A 17474-nucleotide genomic window follows, 5' to 3' on the forward strand; every position below is an offset into this window, starting at 1 on the left:
TTATCGATTTTTGGGGGGGCATAGAAAAGGGCGGGAAACCCCGCGAAAGGAGGCAAAATTAATATGAATAGGAAGAGGGGGTAGGAAAAATAGGGGCTAAGAATATTCCGCTTCATTTGAAGCTGTCACTAGAGTTAAGCCAACTTTAAGCCTCGTTTCTCCTAGGAGAAAGTGTCAAGTTAATCTGTATTTTGTCATTATCCTACTAGTACTAGAAAGGCTATCTCGGTGTGGGCCTGAGCCTCGGGGCAGAGAGGGGATGCTCTGATTCATGTAAAAGGAAAGGCCGACGCGATATCATTTTTGATTTTCATTGTTCATAACCTCGTCGTACTTACGAGAAAATAGACAACGCGCAAAATTTAGTCATTTTTACAAGTTTGAAGTTGGGCTCCGTCAAACGAGGAATGAGGTAAAATTAAAGTAATTTTGTCATCAGCGCATTTCCAGGAGCCGCAATTAGCCGTTTTTCCATCGAAACATGCCAAGCTGATGATGATCACCTCTCTTTGTGATCATTAAAATTGTAATGACGGTGTATGCCTAGACAAAGGTGCGTGATTATAATTAGCATCAAAGGCCCGCGAGAAAGAAAACGTCGAAGAAATAAATTTTTAAAATAAATTCGCCGGTAAAACGCGGTTATTTTCCGCGTGTTTCGTGCCCCGGCGCCGCTCAAAAATCTTTTTGTTTAGCTGGGAAAAAGTCCAATGCGGACACGCGGTTTGTTTGTCCCCAACGTTCAAAACTTAAGCCTCGGTCGCGTCGGGCTGCCTTTAGCTTTAGCCTAGGTGTTGACTGACTCATTAATTAATTTTCATTCCCCGAAATACGAGACTTTTTTGAAAAGAAAAATGGCCGTACCGGGACCTTCGCCAATGAATAGTGGCGGCGGCATCGATCTCGCTAAAGACAAATCGCATTTTTATCAGCAACAGAGAAGCGGAAGAAATCGAAATTTCACGCACCGAGAAAATGTTGAACTAATCAGGATTTGGGGTGACAGTCAAATTCAACGCAAATTCGAAACGTCCTATCGAAATTCGGGTCTATGGGAATCCATAGCCGAACAAATGCAAGACGCTGGCTTTAATCGCTCACCCCTCGAATGTAAAACTAGAGTCGCCAATCTGAAAGCCCAGTTCTTTAAACTCAAACGCGGAATAAGACCAGGTTAGTACTATTTCACCTTTCCCCTTCAGCATCCATTATGTATGGCCTTTACTTAATAACTCGCATCGTGGCCACAGGCTCTAGTCCTCCTGATTGGCCTTACTTTGAGATGTTACAAAACATTATCGATGGTGGAAAAGGTCCTACTCATTACCAATACGAGCAAGCTTCTGGCGTTGATGGTTTAGAACCTATGGGTAAAGTCTAACTTACTCCCTAATACCTCGCGTTCTAAAATATCAATTTATCAATCAATATATCTATTAGATTATGGAGAGTACGAGTTTAAACGTGTGGGAAACCCCGTTCAAAATGGGGCGTACGCGGCTTTAACCTTCCCTTCAAGTTCTAACCTAGATTCTTCCTCACACGATAGCTACTTGGAGAGTGAAAGCAATACATTCCACAATAATAGGTAATACATTTTCATTCTTACACTTTAAATTGTCCAAAAAGGAACTCTGTTCCTTCCTTATCGCTAGTTTTAACCTCATACATATACCTACAATATTTTGTCAATAAGCAAAGTGGTTGTATAATTCCTAACACTATAATTTCGAACAATATCCAATATATATATCTATAATTTTGTATATAGCTATATTTTTGATTAATCCTTAACATTCCGATATAAGTTTGTGATTTAGTAGCAAAATAATCAATCGCAACTCGCCAATGGTGTACCTGGTGAGGGGTCCGACATTTACACGAAATCCCATACACTTCTAGCAAAATCGCCAAATCTTTCGCGCAAAATCATGTAATCTTTGAAGAAATTACAAAATCAATCAGGAAATTCTGAAATCTTTGGTGAAATCAAAGAAGAAATTTTTGACAAAATCGTTATATTAGTAGTAGGAACTATACAGATAGACATGGATCCAAGATGGCCGCCGCCAGCAAGATGGCGACCATGACCGGGGTTCATACAAACCCTGGAAAAATCAAGGAAATAAATAGTTGACAAAAACCTCAGGGAAATTTCGAATTCTTAGTAAAATTCAGGGAAATCAGGGAAATTTGCGTCAAACAGGGGCCGAGTAATTAAGCAAAATGTTCAATATAACACATCGTCCGTAGGATTAACATTACACTATACTTTGTGGAGTCTCATAACTGTGGTTATATTAGAGATACGGGGATGTCCTTTGATTATGTAATAATCCTATTTGCCCCCCCTTCCTTCATTAACATTTGCTCCATAGGATACTCCATATAGGGGAAAAACCTGAAAAATTCAAGGAAGTATATGGGGAAAAACCTGGAAATCTCAGGGAAATTTGTTTTCCAAAAGTTGTATGAACCCTGATGACGTCATCCTCCAAACTCAAACCAAAACTTAGTGGGTGGGGGGACCTTTGAAATAGTACGCTGTAAGGCAGGGCTCATAGTCAAGTGGAAGTGGTTGCTCGGGCTGTAATTTTAAAGTAAGTTTTTAAATTTAGCACGAAAAGTTTGGTTTAAGTTTGGAGTATGACGTCATGGTCGCCATCTTGGATCCATGTCTATGTGTATAGTTCCTACTACCGATATTAAAGAAGAAATCCTGAAATCTTTGGTGAAATCTGGGGTTGTGCGGGTTCCTGATACCCGAAGATTACCCGACAATGACTTTTCTAACTATTTGAAACTACTCGGGTAGTAAAAAATACTCCCACCATTACCCGTGTCAAGCTGAAACAGGTTGTCGTGTTATTCGCGGGTAGAAAAATAGGAATCAGTGGCGAAAGGGGGACCACCCGCACTGTACTGTTTAGAAAGTAGTAGTAGGCTGTAGGCAATTTCACACTTATTTGAAACTAAGGCCTAGAGAGTAGAGGTCCGTGCACTCGAGCTAAAAAACTCGCGGATCTTTTAAATCCTGAAGATCCTGAAGTTCTTGGTCTCTTCACAGCATGTACAAAGCTACGTTACATTATAGAGAGCTAGCTTCGCGCGTGCTGACAACCGATGTTGTAACAGAGTATATACGGAATAAGCTGTCGCTCGAGATAGGGAGTTGCCTATCCTGTAGAATGAAAACAAATTTCAAGCTCACGCGCATTCTTTATCCATGGTGATGTCATCAAACGGGCGAACAAGCTCGACAAGACAAAATTATTGATATATCGAAACTGCGTTTTCATGATTTTGCAATGGATTTTAAAAATAGAAACTTTGGTTGAATTATATTAAAAACTTGATATTTTGAAAGTGGAGACTTGAAAGTGTAATATAATACCACTTTCGTGGTAATATATGATATGAAATTGTAAATTCGCATTCCCTTTAAGGGAATTTTTCAAGGAAGTATCTATTTATCTACCCCAATAACATTTTCGTCCTAACTTTTAATACCCCACTGTTACCCGACAACCATTTTTCGACTAAGCCTAATTACCCCAATACCCGACAAAAATTCGGGTACCCGCCCCGATACCCGAGCACAATATTTTTGATTACCCGAACCCGATTCGAAATTGAAAAAGTCACTACCAGCACACCTCGCCACTGAAATCAAAGAAGAAATCGCGAAATCTTTCACACAAAATCGTGAAATCTTTGAAGAAATCGCGAAATCTTTCACACAAAATCGTGTAATCTTTGAAGAAATCGCGGAAATCTTTCACACAAAATCGTGGAATCTTCGAAGAAATCGCGAAATCGTTTATACAAAATCGTGTAACCTTTGAAGAAATCGCGATATCAAAGAAGAAATCGCGAAATGACAAAATCCCTTTCACTTTTCTGGGAATGTCAGACCCCTCGGTACCTGGTCTCTACTGGGTCCAGTTCAAATTAATTCCCAAGTTCTTTTATTTCCTTTTGAAAATTCGATAGTTTGTTTATCGAAAAAATAGACATTATTTTTTGGTTGCATTATAAAACGGAAGAACAGAAAGCCCGGCATTTTCCTATTAGGAGTTTTAAATTTTTGTCCGCGGGCTCCCTTCGTTCTTTGGCTAAACAAATTTTCTTCCAGTAGTAAAGGAGAAAACGAGTTGCAAATAGATTTAAGTCGCGGCTCGAGAAATCGCAACTTTAGTCACGAAGAGACGTTGTATCTATTGGATATTTGGGGGAATACTAGCACTCAAAGGGCTTTCGAATCCCCGTATCTTAATTCCAAATTATGGGAATATATCGCTAATAAAATGACCAAAGCCGGTTATCGAAGATCGGTCATTGAATGCAAAACCAAAGTCACTAATTTAAAATGTCAGTATTATAAACTGAAGCGGCAAACTCCACCAAGTAAGATAATATTATTAGACTTTGCTAATAGCTAGCGCTCTTTAACTACGTACGGTTTATCCAAAAGGTGATAATCAGCCAGATTGGCCTTATTGGGATAAACTAAACAGTATTATGGTTCAATTGGGCAAGGGAAAATCTTCCAGGGGATATAACGAAACGTCCAGCAATGGTTCTGGATTTTTATCTCGATATTCTAACGGTGACAGTCATTACGCCCAACTTTCCACTGGTAAATTGAATCTTTCAATGTAAATAACTTGTAGGGGTGTGCGAATACCACTTTTTCGGTATAGAACCGGTTACCGAATACCAAACATTTTTCTTATCAAATACCGAATCTGGTAAATTTTTTATCACCCGATTTATCGCAAATAGTTGACCCCTATACTCGCGAATAGTTGACCCCGATACTCGCGAATAGTTGACCCCGATGCTCGCGGATAGTTGACCCCGATGCTCGCGGATAGTTGACCCCGATGCTCGCGGATAGTTGACCCCGATGCTCGCGGATAGTTGACCCCGATGCTCGCGGATAGTTGACCCCGATGCTCGCGGATAGTTAATATCAAGCTAGAAGAAAAACATTTAGAAGCTCCTATATTTTGAAAATACCTCTCCTCGTTGGACGCCGATTAATTCTTAAAGTTTTCATTGGCACTTGATGGTAGTTTTTGATAAAAATAAAATTGGAGGGTATTGAATTTTAAATTTGGTTTGGTATTGGATAGAAACGGTCAAGCGCACACCCCTGTAAATAAGGTTAGCTTAGCGTCGTCAAACATTTTTCGAATGAAACGTCTACTTTGTAGATCTCGATGTCTACCAAGACCAAAGTATTAATCTAAGTCAATCAAATCACGCTTCAGTCGCGGGTGATAGTCATTCCTCCGAAGAATCAGCTGCCAGTGATCTGTAAGTGATACGAATGCCCTTTCATTCAATGTCTCGCGTAGATGTGTTCTTGCGTGAGTGATTTCCAGGGTTGTCACGGATCGAGGGAAACTATGAACCAGGTCGGGTGGTAACTGGTAAACACCTTAAAAAGTTAAAATGGTCAGGGATATTGGCCAAATTTGGTCGGGGATTTTCAACATTGGAAACCTTTGTCCTTAAAGGTCGGGGAAAACGTGGCAGGCAAAGTCGGGAAAATTTTGTGGCAGCCCTGGTCTATTAGGAAGTTATGGGTGGAACCGATTGTGTCCCTCCCCCCTTTTTTTTGCTAAGAATTAAGTTAAATATAATTTAAAATGATCTTCCATTATTTTTCAGCGTTAGGCCATTCTTCAAAAATTGTATATTAAGCTTCAATAAATTATTTTTTGGTTTTGTCTCCGTTTCAATTTTTATTTCCAACTAACTAACCACTAACCAGTTCCACTCTTAACTTATCTTTCGAGGAGGCTTACGACGAGTGATAATAGGCGTTTTATAGTTTGTTTATTCGTCTATTTGTAGCGAGGACCATCGAGAAAGCACCAGGAAGAAGAAAAAACGTAAAGTTGACGATATGATCATGTACAAGCTTCTAGACATTGAACGACGAAGTTTAAAACTTCAAGAAGAACGGAACGAAGATGAACGGAGAATGTTTAAAGCCGTAGCCGATTTCTTTAACGCCATGACTGGTTTAATTACCGGACAAAGTGAAGAATCGGAAGGAACGTCGTCGAGCGGTGAACCTAGAAGCGCTCCGACTTTATCGGAAACGATGATGTCTCTAGTGGATTCGCTTCACAGTGCGCAAAAGAAAGCCGCGGCCGCCGCTGCCAGCGTTAAAACGCCCGATGACGATACTCCACCGTCACCACCACCACCACCAACCTCCACCACCAGGACTGCCGCCGCCGCCACCCCCTTGTCTAATAACATTGTTATTACACCCGGTGGCACGAACGACGTTGTTAAAGAGGAAAATATCCTCAACTAGTTAGTTAACACTACCCACCCCACCCCCCTTCATGGCACTATTGTATTTAAAGGACAAATTTACGACGAGTTTAGGTTTACGGTCATCATGTTTGTTTGTTTTATTTCCAACCAACCAAATGTGCATTACAACAATGATGAAAAACAAATAAGGCCTAAAAACAACCAACGTTTTAAACTTTTGTCACGTTTTTTTTTTTTTTTTTTAGACTAAAATTTTTCGGCAGCCAAAGGAATATTTTTTAATCATTGAATCATGTTTTTTTTACGATGTAGAGAGGGATGAAATTATAGTGATGGGTACAGTACACTTTTTTTTCAGTAAATTATCCCGTTATCGTTAATGGTAAAACCTCCAACATCGATACTGGGTAATTTATCATATTTCCCCATCACTAAATTTTAAATGAATTAATACCAAAGGTTTGTGAAATTAAAAAGTAAGCGACGTATTCAACGCCTGTACAAGCGTAGCGGGAATCCTTTTAAGTGACTTTCTTTTTTAAATTGTGATTAATTAATTAAGAAACTTTGTTTAGTTGGTGTTAATTTAACTGTTTGTGTTTTTTTTTTGCAAATACGGTTGTTTAACCGACCGTTTTTAAACAAACAAACAAACAAATAAACATTTTAATGATCACGTGATAGCGGCAGCAACTACCTAATAACTATTTTTTTTTTCATCACGCGCGTTTTTTAAAGTTTAGTTAAAGGGAGGGTGAAGTAGAAAATCAAGTGATTTTTTTTATCGTTTCTTCTGCGAATGATAAGACCATTCTGCATAGTAAAACATTCAGGAAATACAGTCTCCCAATGATTTTAAAATTACAATTAGGTTCAGATTTTATTAAGGATAATTTTAAATAAGGACCTCCGACCAATCGCGTAACGCCCTGCCTTTTTATTAACAAAATTCTCGTGGCACGTTCCAGGTTGAATGAAATTTATCACGAGATTTGATATAATTTGCGCGCCACGTGACAATCGTGGCGCGAGACACGGAACGTGCCACGAGAATTTTGTTAACAAAAAGGCATGGCGTTACGCGATTGGTCGGAGGTCCTTCTTTAAAATTATCCTTAAAATCGGAACCTAATTTGAATTTTAAAATCATTCGGAAACTGTATTTCCCAAATGTTTCACTAGGCAGATTGGTCTTATAATTAGTAGAAGAATCGATAAAAAATCACTTGATTTTCCACTTCACCCTCCCTTTTAACTTTCGTTGTTTTCTGTTTTATTAGTTGCATTTTTTGTCGCTAAAAATTAAAAGCCAAATTTTCATTATTTTTCATTATTTTTTTTTTTTTTTTGAAAAACACTTGTTTTTTTTATTTAAATCCTTTTTTTTTTTCGATTTCATCTTTTGTTTTATACAACACGTATTCTCGCGCTAATTGCGGGAATCGTAATTAATAAGTTATTATTATCTATGGCTTTAAAAGACGTTTTAATTATGTAAACTAATTTTTTTAAACAATTTTTTTTTTGGTTTTTATATTCCCCCGTGTTCCACCAAAGATTTCAGATTATTTTTTTTCTTAGTCCCCCCCCCCGCCCCGCCCGCCCCCATCCAGCTAATATCTTGTCTTGAAATTAGTCTAGAAATAAGCCCAAAAAGTAGATTAAAATTGCATTGCCGATTAGTGAAAAGTTAAAGCGCTTTTCTATTCGCTACTACAAAATGTTGCCATTTATAAATAGGATAAAAAAGGAAATAAAACGATATCCCCTAGTCTTATTTTTTCCCCTAATAGTTAAGTTTTTCGTTTTTTTGTTTTTGTTTAAATGATCATTGTCAATTTCTCATCATCATTCATTTTTTAAGCGTTAACGGAAATAGAACCTTATTTGATAATTCATTCTTTCCTTGTGTGGCTGAAGAGACGAAAGTATAATATCGACCTGGCGCCGAATGTTAATGTTAATGTTGAAAGGGGACGTGACGCGTCGCCACGCCACGCCACGCCGCTTTCGAGCACCGATACCAATGGTATATTGCGCACCCCGAGCTGGTTAGTTAGACCGCGTAGAGTCCTGTCGCCTCGATTAATCGGTTAACGGTAATAGTTAGCATAGGGCGCTGTAGGTTAGCTGTGGGGGCATAGAGTAATGTCAGTTCTACTATGAAAACGTCATACGATAGAGTAGTGTCGGTAGAGGGGGGGAGTAGACTGTGTATCCCTCCCTCTAGGCGCGCTTTTGTAAGAGGGGATACTGTACGCAGGCGCGGTAAGGGGGGATGACACTGAGCTAAGAGATAGAAGGTATGACGTTTGAATTCTATCTCTTAGCTCAGTGTCACCCCCCTTACCGCGCCTGCGTACAGTATCCCCTCTTACAAAAGGGCGCCTAGAGGGAGGGATACACAGTCTACTCCCCTCTCTACCGACACTACTCTATGGGGCTAGCCCCCTGCACCCCTCTATGCAATGTAAAGGGACCCACCTGTAAATAAGCCACAGGCTTAGTGTGGAAATCCCTTCATAGACAAAGCTTAGATTATTATTATTATTATTAATCCGATTGGCCGAGACAGTAGAGAACTGGTGGTGAGGTTCCATAGTACGCGCCGAATGTTAGAATTTTAAGAGACCAAAGTATTGTCCTGGCTCCGAATGTTAGAACGTAAAGGCGGAAATGTATCATCCTGGCGCCGAATGTTAGAACCCCATGAGAATGATGATGAGACAAAAGTATCGACCTGGCGCCGAATGTTAGAACCCCATGAGACAAAAATATTGTCCTGGCGCCAAATGTTATAAGCCCGTGAGACAAAAATATTGTCCTGGCTCTGAATGTCAGAACGTAAAGAGACAAAAGTATTGTCCTGGCGCCGAATATTATAATGTAAAAAGAAAAAAAGCATCGTCCTGGCGCCAAAGATCATAATTTGAAGATAGTGCGACAAACGAAACATAATAAACATTCTCATTATCGAATATTTGAATTTGAAAACGATTTATGCGAATAGTGAATTAACAAATTAAGGTTCTATTCCCTTAAAATTATCGTTTTTTTGTTAAACTATTTCGCAAATTTTGAGTTTATACTAAGCCGCTCCTATTTCCACCACGCACCCATTAATATTATTAGTAAATTAAGAAGTCGACTCGAGATTGAACGTTAATTAGTTTTCTATCACGTTTTTTTTTAAGCAGTGTGTAATTTATTCGCATAATTTGTCTTCCAATTTTTGACCAGTCTGTATTTTCCTCGTTCAATAAATAGTCTAGCTCCCCCTCCCCCTCCCCCTCCCCGTCCCCAGTACTTAATTTGATCAAATTAAATCCTCAGTTGTAAATATTTAAAACAAACAAACGATACAGTCAGTCTTTACGATACGATAAGTTTATTTTTCATTTTAGAATTAAAAAGTACGATCGACGAATAAAAGAGTCAAAGTAAGCCAATGAAATTATAAAGACGGATTTCAAATTGATTAAAATGGATAATAATAATAATAATAAAGCATTGTGCGATAATACTACCTCACAATCCAACAAAAATACAAGTAACGTTAATTAATTGAAACGTAATTAATTAAAAAAAAACCTTTTTAAATACAACAATGCAATCGTAACAATTCATTGGCCATTATCATAAATAATGTATTAATAATAAGTTTGACGCGTTGCCACAAAAGATTGACACCTATTTAACAATATTTAGTTTGTTTAAAACGTATTTATTCTAACGTTAAACGTTACAGTTTCACTAAACCCGAGACATTTTTCGCACTGCCCTTTTGACCCCCGACCTTTCCCGAGTCCTGACCAGTGGCAATCTGGCATACTTATTCTTATTGCCTTACTTATGACGATATCGTGTAAAAAAAATTAAACCCACTAATTTTCATTTTAATTATTAATTAAGGTCACAAAGTACGTGTCTTTTCGTTCATTTTAATTTACGTTAATTAGATTGGATATAAATTAAAATTTAAAATAATAATAATAATAATAAACACCGTTAGGCCTACCCCCCTAAGAGAGATGAAAAATAGTAATATTTTTAGCCAATGTGAATCATTTGTCAAACATTTTATAATCTGGAGAGCTATGCAGTTTTAATGGTGTTTTTGTGAAATCTCCAATATTAATAATGACATGAAAAAATACGAAAAACAAATATAAGGTAACAGCATTTTATGCAATTAAATTTTAGCCAACTTGACCAGAAAAAAAAATATTAAAAGAGCGTAATATTCTATAGATGTCAACAGTATTTTGCTATTCGCTATAAAATAATAATTAAATACTAAAAATTAATAATAATAATAATAATAATGGAGTTATTATAAAATAAAAGCGATTTCCATTACGTAGAAAATTTGGTCCTAGACAAAGGTAAATTTTGAAAGAAGAAAAAAAAGGGTTTTTTCCCCCCCACACGTTAAAGGGAGGCTGAAATGGAAAATAAAGTGATTTTTTTTTCATCGTTTCTGCTACTAATTAAAAGACCAATCTGCATAGTGAAACATCTGGAAAATACAGTTTCTGAATGATTTTAAAATTCAAATTAGTTTGAAATTTCATTTATAATTGTACAGAAGAACCTTCGACCAATCGCGTAACTCCCTGCCTTTTTGCTAAGAAAATTCTCGTGACACGCTCTATGTTTCGCGCCACGATTGCCACTTATCAAATCTCATGAGGAATTCGTTAATAAGAAGGCAGGGCGTTACGCGATTGGTCGGTGGTTTCAAATTATCCATGAAATTTCAAACTAATTGTAATTTTAAAATCATTCGGAAACTGTATTTCTTGTATGTTTCATTATGCAGATTGGTCTTATAATCAGTAGAAGAATCGTTAAAAAAAAAAAAGAACACTTCATTTTCCATTTCACCCTCCCTTTAAAGAATAATATTTAGTGTTTAAGCCATATCCAATAATTGTACGCCTGACGCGAACGTCTGTGAAAATCTCTAACAATTCAACTGTCAACGGAACGTATAGACAATCTCAAGTCGGACGCCTCAACATCCACATCTCCTTAACTCCCAATTGCTGAATGTTAAGTTTAATGCTAAGCATCATGACGTCACTCTGGGCGTTCGCGCCGGACCTATGATTTTCAGGAATGTCTTAAACGCTATAAGAACGTTTTTTTCAAGATCATTTGTCTAAGGCGAACAATTTGTTTAGGGATATTGATCGGTTTTTAAGAAAATGCCCATTAAGTTTAAAAACAAACGAGTCTTCGCGGGTATTTCATTCGGAATTGTGTAAAGAGAAACTTTTAATTAACAAACAGCATTGTATAAGTTTAAAAAACGAAACAAAAAATAATTCACTGTATTTAGACCTCTGCGAAATTCTAGGCCCAAGTTTCATTTATTTTAAATTATAGAATGTTTCGTCGGGTGGTGAATTTGATGTGCTTTTTAATTGTCAAGTTAGAAAAAAAGGTGGTTTTTCGCGACGGTAAGATAACAATTACGAATAAATAACTTTGGGCGTTTTCGTGGAGGTCGAAAATTTAACAATAAAACGCGGTTATAATTCATTGAAGAAGCTAAAACATAAATGAATAAACCAGTTCTATGCTAAATTATCATTACGTTCGTAGGCTAGAGACTTGACAATCTCTTCTCAAGGCTTACGAGGCGTGATAACTTCAGGAGCATCACGGTAAATACGCTTTATTTCAATTCCCCGATTCTTTAGGTTTTCCCTGACCCATTTGGGCCAAAGATTGTCTATGCAAGGGTGATGGGGGGAAGATGCCAAGTCTGAGAAATTCAGCCAGGTATTTTTCAATTCGGCTTTTGCTTTCGATAAAACTTCTTCGGTCAAGAAGTGCTACGGGCGAACCAATTACAATTGAGTCCAACTATTCCTTCCCCATTTTTTGGCGTCCCACCCAACCTGATCTGTTCCGCAGTTAGCGCGACTATTTCTCTCAGTTTTCGCACCATCCTTGGTCTCATGTCACTAGTACAGGGTTCATACAAAACTGGAAAAATCAGGGAAATAATAAGTTGACAAAAACCTCAGGGAAAATTCAGGGAAATTATCGAATTTTTAGTAGAAATCGGGGAAATTTGCGTCAAACAGGGGCCGAGTAATTAAGCAAAATGTTCATGAACATACACTCCATAGGACTAAAATACGGGGATGTCCCTTGAGTGTGTTATAATCCTATTTGCCCCCCCCCCCTCCTTCGTTAACATTTGCTCCATGGGATACTCCATATACGGGAAAAACCTGGAAAACTCAGGGAAGTATATGGGGGAAAACCTGGAAATCTCAGGGAAATTTGTTTTCCAAAAGTTGTATGAACCCTGTTGTATATTTTAGAATATTGTTTACAAATTACTTTTTAAAACCATTTGGGGAAATTCTGTAGCTTTTTAAGCGAGTTATGGAAAATGATAACTATCTCTTAAAGGGTTTACGCCAACTACCCCGCTATTCCGCTCTTGCTAATAGAAAACAAATTTCTCGAATTCTAATTTTACCGCCGCTTTTGTTCAAGGTTCGATGACATCTAAGACTATTCGCCTATTTAGATTTCGCGCTGTGTGATAGGACGCGTGGAGTTGATAGTTACCACTCGCGATAAATCGTTATAAAAGTTACAGACTGCCCAATTGTGACGTGCGAAACTGAACGTTGGTAATTTCCTAAATGCAAAAAGAAAGAAAGAATGCCAGAAAGAAGCGCGAATCTGGAATGGAAATGAACAGGGACATTGCGGTAAACCTTTATTAAATAGCTTGTACAATGTTTAGTTGGCTAACTTATAAACGCCGTTAGAATAAATTAATTTTTCTTCGCGAACTTTAACGCTAAGAAATTGCCGTAATTCGTGGATACTCCACTCTGACGCGTTGGGTCCCTGCATAGCGAACATTCTCAACATATTATGAATTTGTTCCAGAGGCAGGGAATCCAGATTTGTCAACATTCCAACGACGAATGACCAAAACATCTGAAAAGAAAATTAATTACGACAAATTAACCGGAATATTTATTTGACGTACTTGTAGTTCTTCCTCTTTCTGTTCTTTAGTGGATGAAGCGATGGCGTCTCCTTCTTCTTCCATCATTTGGTCCTCGAGATGCGAAACTGAATGCTGTCCCATTATATCGGCTCCCGTACTTTCCTCTACAAGAACGAACGTATCGTTGGCTTCTTCCCTAAGAATGCCGTGACTTTGCCAAATCGTGATCTTTCGTCTTACGACGGAAGTTGAGGAACCCATGGCGTGACTTAGTTCCTCGATCGTCCATTGCGCTGCAATAATTCCCAGGTTATCGATGAATCGAACGCTCTCATTTTGTACCTACGTTTCTCTTCAAATCTGAGGATAATTGCCGCTTGAATTGGTAAAACTTGCAAGTCAACTACTCTATCTTTTAGTTCGATCTCTAAGGTCACTAAACCTAAAGAGGCTTTCCAACATAATGTCCTGTTTCCTTTTAACGCTTCGAAAGCTTTCTTGTAACGTTCAATCGCGGTTTTAACAACCGGCGGTAATTCCATCCTATCTTCCCTTAATTGCGGCCAAAATTGCGCCGAAACTATCATGGCGTCCAAAACAAAGTCCTAAAACGTGTCAAAAATTATTCAATTACTTCTTTTAAAGAAGTTCGTAACGTACTTCCTCTACGTTAGATTTGGCCAAATTTTCGGCGCTGTTAATATGAGAATTGATTCGTTTGGAATCGGCCACGTCTTTTAACATAACTTCGCAAAAATGCAAATGAGCTTCGCCAAATCTTAATTTCAAAAGTTCGAGATAACGAATCTCTCTCTCGGTATCGAAACAGAAATTGCTTAGTAGTCGATCGGCCAGTAACGTTTGATATTCCTTGATGAACAACTCTTTGGTTCCGTAGATATTAACCAAAATACTGATGATGTCCGATGATCTATGACTTTTCGGAGCTTTCGCTACGACAATCGAAATTTTAAGCGCGTTTCTGCGTAGACGATGACCGCGGTCACTTACCAGGATCAGCGTCAATAGGATCGGGCATCCAACTTTCCCAATCACCCGCGTTGGCTCCCGAATCTTCGTCATCGTCGCTGTTGTAACCGTATCCATCGTCCAGAACAAGAGGCGCGCCTCTCATCAATTCGTTCATAAGTTCGCTGTTACTGTCATCGGTCAAACTGGAAACGATGCATCGAACCGTGTCCTCCCTGGACCTTAAATACTTGCAAACTGGTTGCGATGCCAGTTGCAAAATGACACCGGTCGGATCCAGTATCCTGAGAGCTTTAATAGCCGATATGTAGGCGGTCAAGATGTCCTCGGTACTGACACCAGGATGAAGTAGTCTCGTTTCCAAGGAAACTTTTAACGAAGTCACCAATTTCTTTCTCAAGTTAGTTTTTTCCAAACAATCCCTTAAGTCTTCCAAAGCGGCTTGCGACTCCGGGAATTCAATAATAATGTTGAAGAGTTGCTCCATTCGGATCGTAGCGTATGTTTCGATCAAGTAATACGAAAGAAGTTCCTGTTACAATTGTTTCATCGATTCAATGCAAATAAGGGGTTATTTTCAAGTAAAAAAGAAAACAAAGAACACACTTTGTAATTCAGGAATGATTTTGATGCTTGAGAAATTGTAGTTTTGAGGCAAAAAACAGATTCTAGCCAGGCTAAAACCGATTTCTTTAGCCACTAAAATTTTAAGATGTTTTATTAAACTAGGATATATTGGTTTTGCAAAAACATCGAGGGGTAAATCACAGTGTACAAATGAAGGAGAGTTTTAGTGAGTTACCCCATGGATGAAGAATGCGCGTGAGAAATTTATAGGATAGGCAACTCCCTATCCTATAGCGTGAAAAATAAATTTCCTCACGCGCATTCTTTATCCATAGCTACCCGTTATATTTATGCTCACATCTTCGAGTATGGCCTTGTAAAGTGTATCAAAATTTCCTTTGCAATTTATATTTACGTAATCCTCAATCTGGTATCTCGCTACTGTTAACGCGGCGTCGCCTACCAACGCTTCTAATAGACGCATTTCGTCTCTATCGCAAAAATTTAACAGAAATTTAAGCCTGGATTTGGTGTTTTAAGTGTAGCTTTTGAAATTTTTGTTACAGATAGAGGTTTATAGTTTGGGCGGACAATAGAATTTTCTCGCAAGTGCAATTTTCTTTGGCATTACCGCAACCACAACACGCGACTGCAACATCATCGTCGTTAAATTCGACAAATACTGTTTAAAGATAGTAACGTTGGAACAAACCAGATTTTAGAACTTTGCCCTTAAAAGTAAGTGTTTTTTACATAATGATTCGACATTACCCGCTTTGGTATTGACATTTGAATTGTAAGCCTTAAATGCGGAGCTGTAGAACAAAATGGCGTGTTTGTGAAAGTGTAAAGGTACTTTCATTAGAAGAAAGCCTTTCAATCGACCAAGTAGCGTGTTGATCGCTGTTGTTACATCCAATTCAATAAAAGTAACGTTTGACAAATACCAAGATATCTTTTGATACATGTAAGTTACGGCTTGTTCGAAATTATGAAATGTGTCGGTTTCATCTAGCGGATTTTCGCTAAAATAATTCCAAAAACCTGGTACGATATTTTCTCGCATATCAATGATAAATTTATCATTGAAGCAATCTTTAAGTAAATCGGAATAATCGTTAGATTTAAGAACTTCAATAGCGTTTAAGAATGATTCGCTTTCAAGGTTTGGCCGATCCTGTAACAAAATTATTACATTATTTATTGCAGAGCCCCAGCCGAATTTCGAAGATATAGGAATTATAGATCTTTTTTGATGGAAATATAGGATTTTATAGGACGGTTATCCAGAATTATAGGATTATATAGGACACTAAAATATTAATTTCGATCTTTTTTTTAAGAACCAGTACCGCAAACAGAGGCCGAGTAATAAAGTAAAACGTAAACAAACATACCCCCTCCATAGGAATAGCATTACACCATAAGTACAATAATTGAACAGATTACACTGTACTTTGGAGGCTCATAACTCTGGTTCTACTAGAGATTCGGGGATGCCCTTTGAGTATGTTATAGTCCAATTTATGCCCCATCCAATCATACTAAAAACGTACGGCTACGACAAACAGGGGCGGAGTAATTAAGCAAAACGTTCAAAAACATACTCTCCACAGGAATACCATTACACCCATCTTTGGAGGCTCATAACTCTGGTTCTACTGGAGATACGGGCATGTCCTTTGATTATGTTATAGTCCTATTTGCCCGCCATATACCGAGCCATTTTTAACAAGTTAGCTACAATACTAAGGAAACCATCCCCATTTTATGATATTTTTTAGACCCGAGTCCTGGATGGGTTGCTTAAAATTCGCGCCGCAAGTTTCAAAATTATAGGATTTCATAGGATTTTTGGCGATTTTAGACAAAATTATAGGATTTTATAGGACATTTTTAAAAATATAGGGTTTTATAGGAATTATAGGATCTCTGGGGGCCCTGCCTTATCTTTAAATTTCAATTGGTAGATATCATATTAGGTGTTACGCTACATTGTTCAAATCGCTTTATTGAATATTTTTAAATTACTTACCATATTGGAATCAGTGGGAAATGCATTGCAAAAAAATTCGAAGGCGCTGTCTATCTCATCCATTTTTAATTGCTATTCTTAACTTAATTAAATATTGATTTTAAGCATTAGACACAGTGCCGACTGGGATAACCACAGGGTATTACAGAACGCGATGCAGACAATAACCAAAAGTTAAAATTCCCGCGAATTTCACCCAGGGCCGGAAATAAGAAAAATTTCTTATAGGACAGATCCGTCCACTGCCGTCCAGTCAGGGATAAGGGAGTCAGATGGATTGGAAATGATGATGGGCGACCTGCGGCACCATATCTCTCCCAGTGTACCTCGCGCACGCCCCTACCTTTCCGTAGGCGATTGCTAAGTGCTGCCGCGTAGCGCCATTTTATTTGAATGAGAACTAGCTTCTATTTTTGAGATAGAGGGAGCGTCCTTTACAATTTCGTCCGGCACGACCCTACCTAACCGCTGGGGATGATGGGAGGACTATGGTGCCGTAGGTGGCGGTACAAAGGCAACGCTTAAGGTATAGGGGTTTCCACTCCATTACTCTCTCCTTCAAGGTCCAGTGACCCCTCCCTCCATTTGACTAGA

The 17474-nt window shown here is 38.2% G+C and overlaps 2 protein-coding genes across 5 annotated transcripts; one reads left to right on the plus strand and one right to left on the minus strand.

Annotated features, from left to right (window-relative positions):
* Nucleotides 1-31: 31 nt before the first annotated feature.
* LOC149623118 (uncharacterized) lies at nt 32-11892 on the plus strand. Of its 2 annotated transcripts, none has more exons than XM_089852809.1 (7): nt 32-1173; nt 1251-1370; nt 1441-1588; nt 4136-4407; nt 4475-4639; nt 5220-5322; nt 5866-11892. In XM_089852809.1, the coding sequence occupies exons 1-7, from the start codon at nt 855-857 to the stop codon at nt 6335-6337; spliced, it is 1599 nt and encodes a 532-aa protein (XP_089708935.1). In that variant the 5' UTR covers nt 32-854; the 3' UTR covers nt 6338-11892. The 2 variants fall into 2 exon arrangements, with proteins under 2 accessions (XP_089708935.1, XP_089708936.1); XM_089852810.1 differs by having other exon boundaries at nt 34-1173; nt 4139-4407.
* Nucleotides 11893-13035: 1143 nt separating this feature from the next.
* On the minus strand, nt 13036-17021 carry mr (anaphase promoting complex subunit morula). 3 transcript variants are annotated; one of them, XM_089852788.1, is made up of 11 exons: nt 16468-16637; nt 16243-16403; nt 15617-16022; nt 15410-15527; nt 15204-15336; nt 14885-14977; nt 14300-14810; nt 13949-14241; nt 13635-13893; nt 13328-13581; nt 13036-13275 (listed from the first exon to the last, which is right to left on the minus strand). In XM_089852788.1, exons 2-11 carry the CDS (start codon nt 16249-16251, stop codon nt 13072-13074), a joined length of 2280 nt encoding a protein of 759 aa, XP_089708914.1. In that variant the 5' UTR covers nt 16252-16403; nt 16468-16637; the 3' UTR covers nt 13036-13071. The 3 variants fall into 3 exon arrangements, with proteins under 3 accessions (XP_089708914.1, XP_089708912.1, XP_089708913.1); XM_089852786.1 differs by lacking the exons at nt 16243-16403; nt 16468-16637 and adding an exon at nt 16881-17021; XM_089852787.1 differs by lacking the exon at nt 16243-16403 and having other exon boundaries at nt 16453-16617.
* Between the last annotated feature and the right edge of the window lie 453 nt (nt 17022-17474).

This window comes from Phalangium opilio, unplaced genomic scaffold (genome assembly GCF_054372755.1).
Source record: "Phalangium opilio isolate 3A_F unplaced genomic scaffold, DU_Popi_V2 ptg000113l_1, whole genome shotgun sequence".
NCBI classification, from domain to species: Eukaryota; Metazoa; Arthropoda; class Arachnida; order Opiliones; family Phalangiidae; genus Phalangium; species Phalangium opilio.

Bases quoted from the DNA above. Each gene is read 5' to 3' on its own strand.
- LOC149623118 (XM_089852809.1), top strand. From the start codon at position 855: ATGGCCGTACCGGGACCTTCGCCAATGAATAGTGGCGGCGGCATCGAT. The intron at 1,174-1,250 runs GTTAGTACTATT...TCGTGGCCACAG, and splicing joins CAAACGCGGAATAAGACCAG to GCTCTAGTCCTCCTGATTGG. The intron at 4,640-5,219 runs GTAAATTGAATC...TCTACTTTGTAG, and splicing joins TTACGCCCAACTTTCCACTG to ATCTCGATGTCTACCAAGAC.
- mr (XM_089852786.1), bottom strand. From the start codon at position 16,943: ATGGATGAGATAGACAGCGCCTTCGAATTTTTTTGCAATGCATTTCCC. The intron at 14,811-14,884 runs GTGTGTTCTTTG...CAATTGTAACAG, and splicing joins AATCATTCCTGAATTACAAA to GAACTTCTTTCGTATTACTT. The intron at 14,242-14,299 runs GTAAGTGACCGC...CGATTGTCGTAG, and splicing joins TCCTATTGACGCTGATCCTG to CGAAAGCTCCGAAAAGTCAT.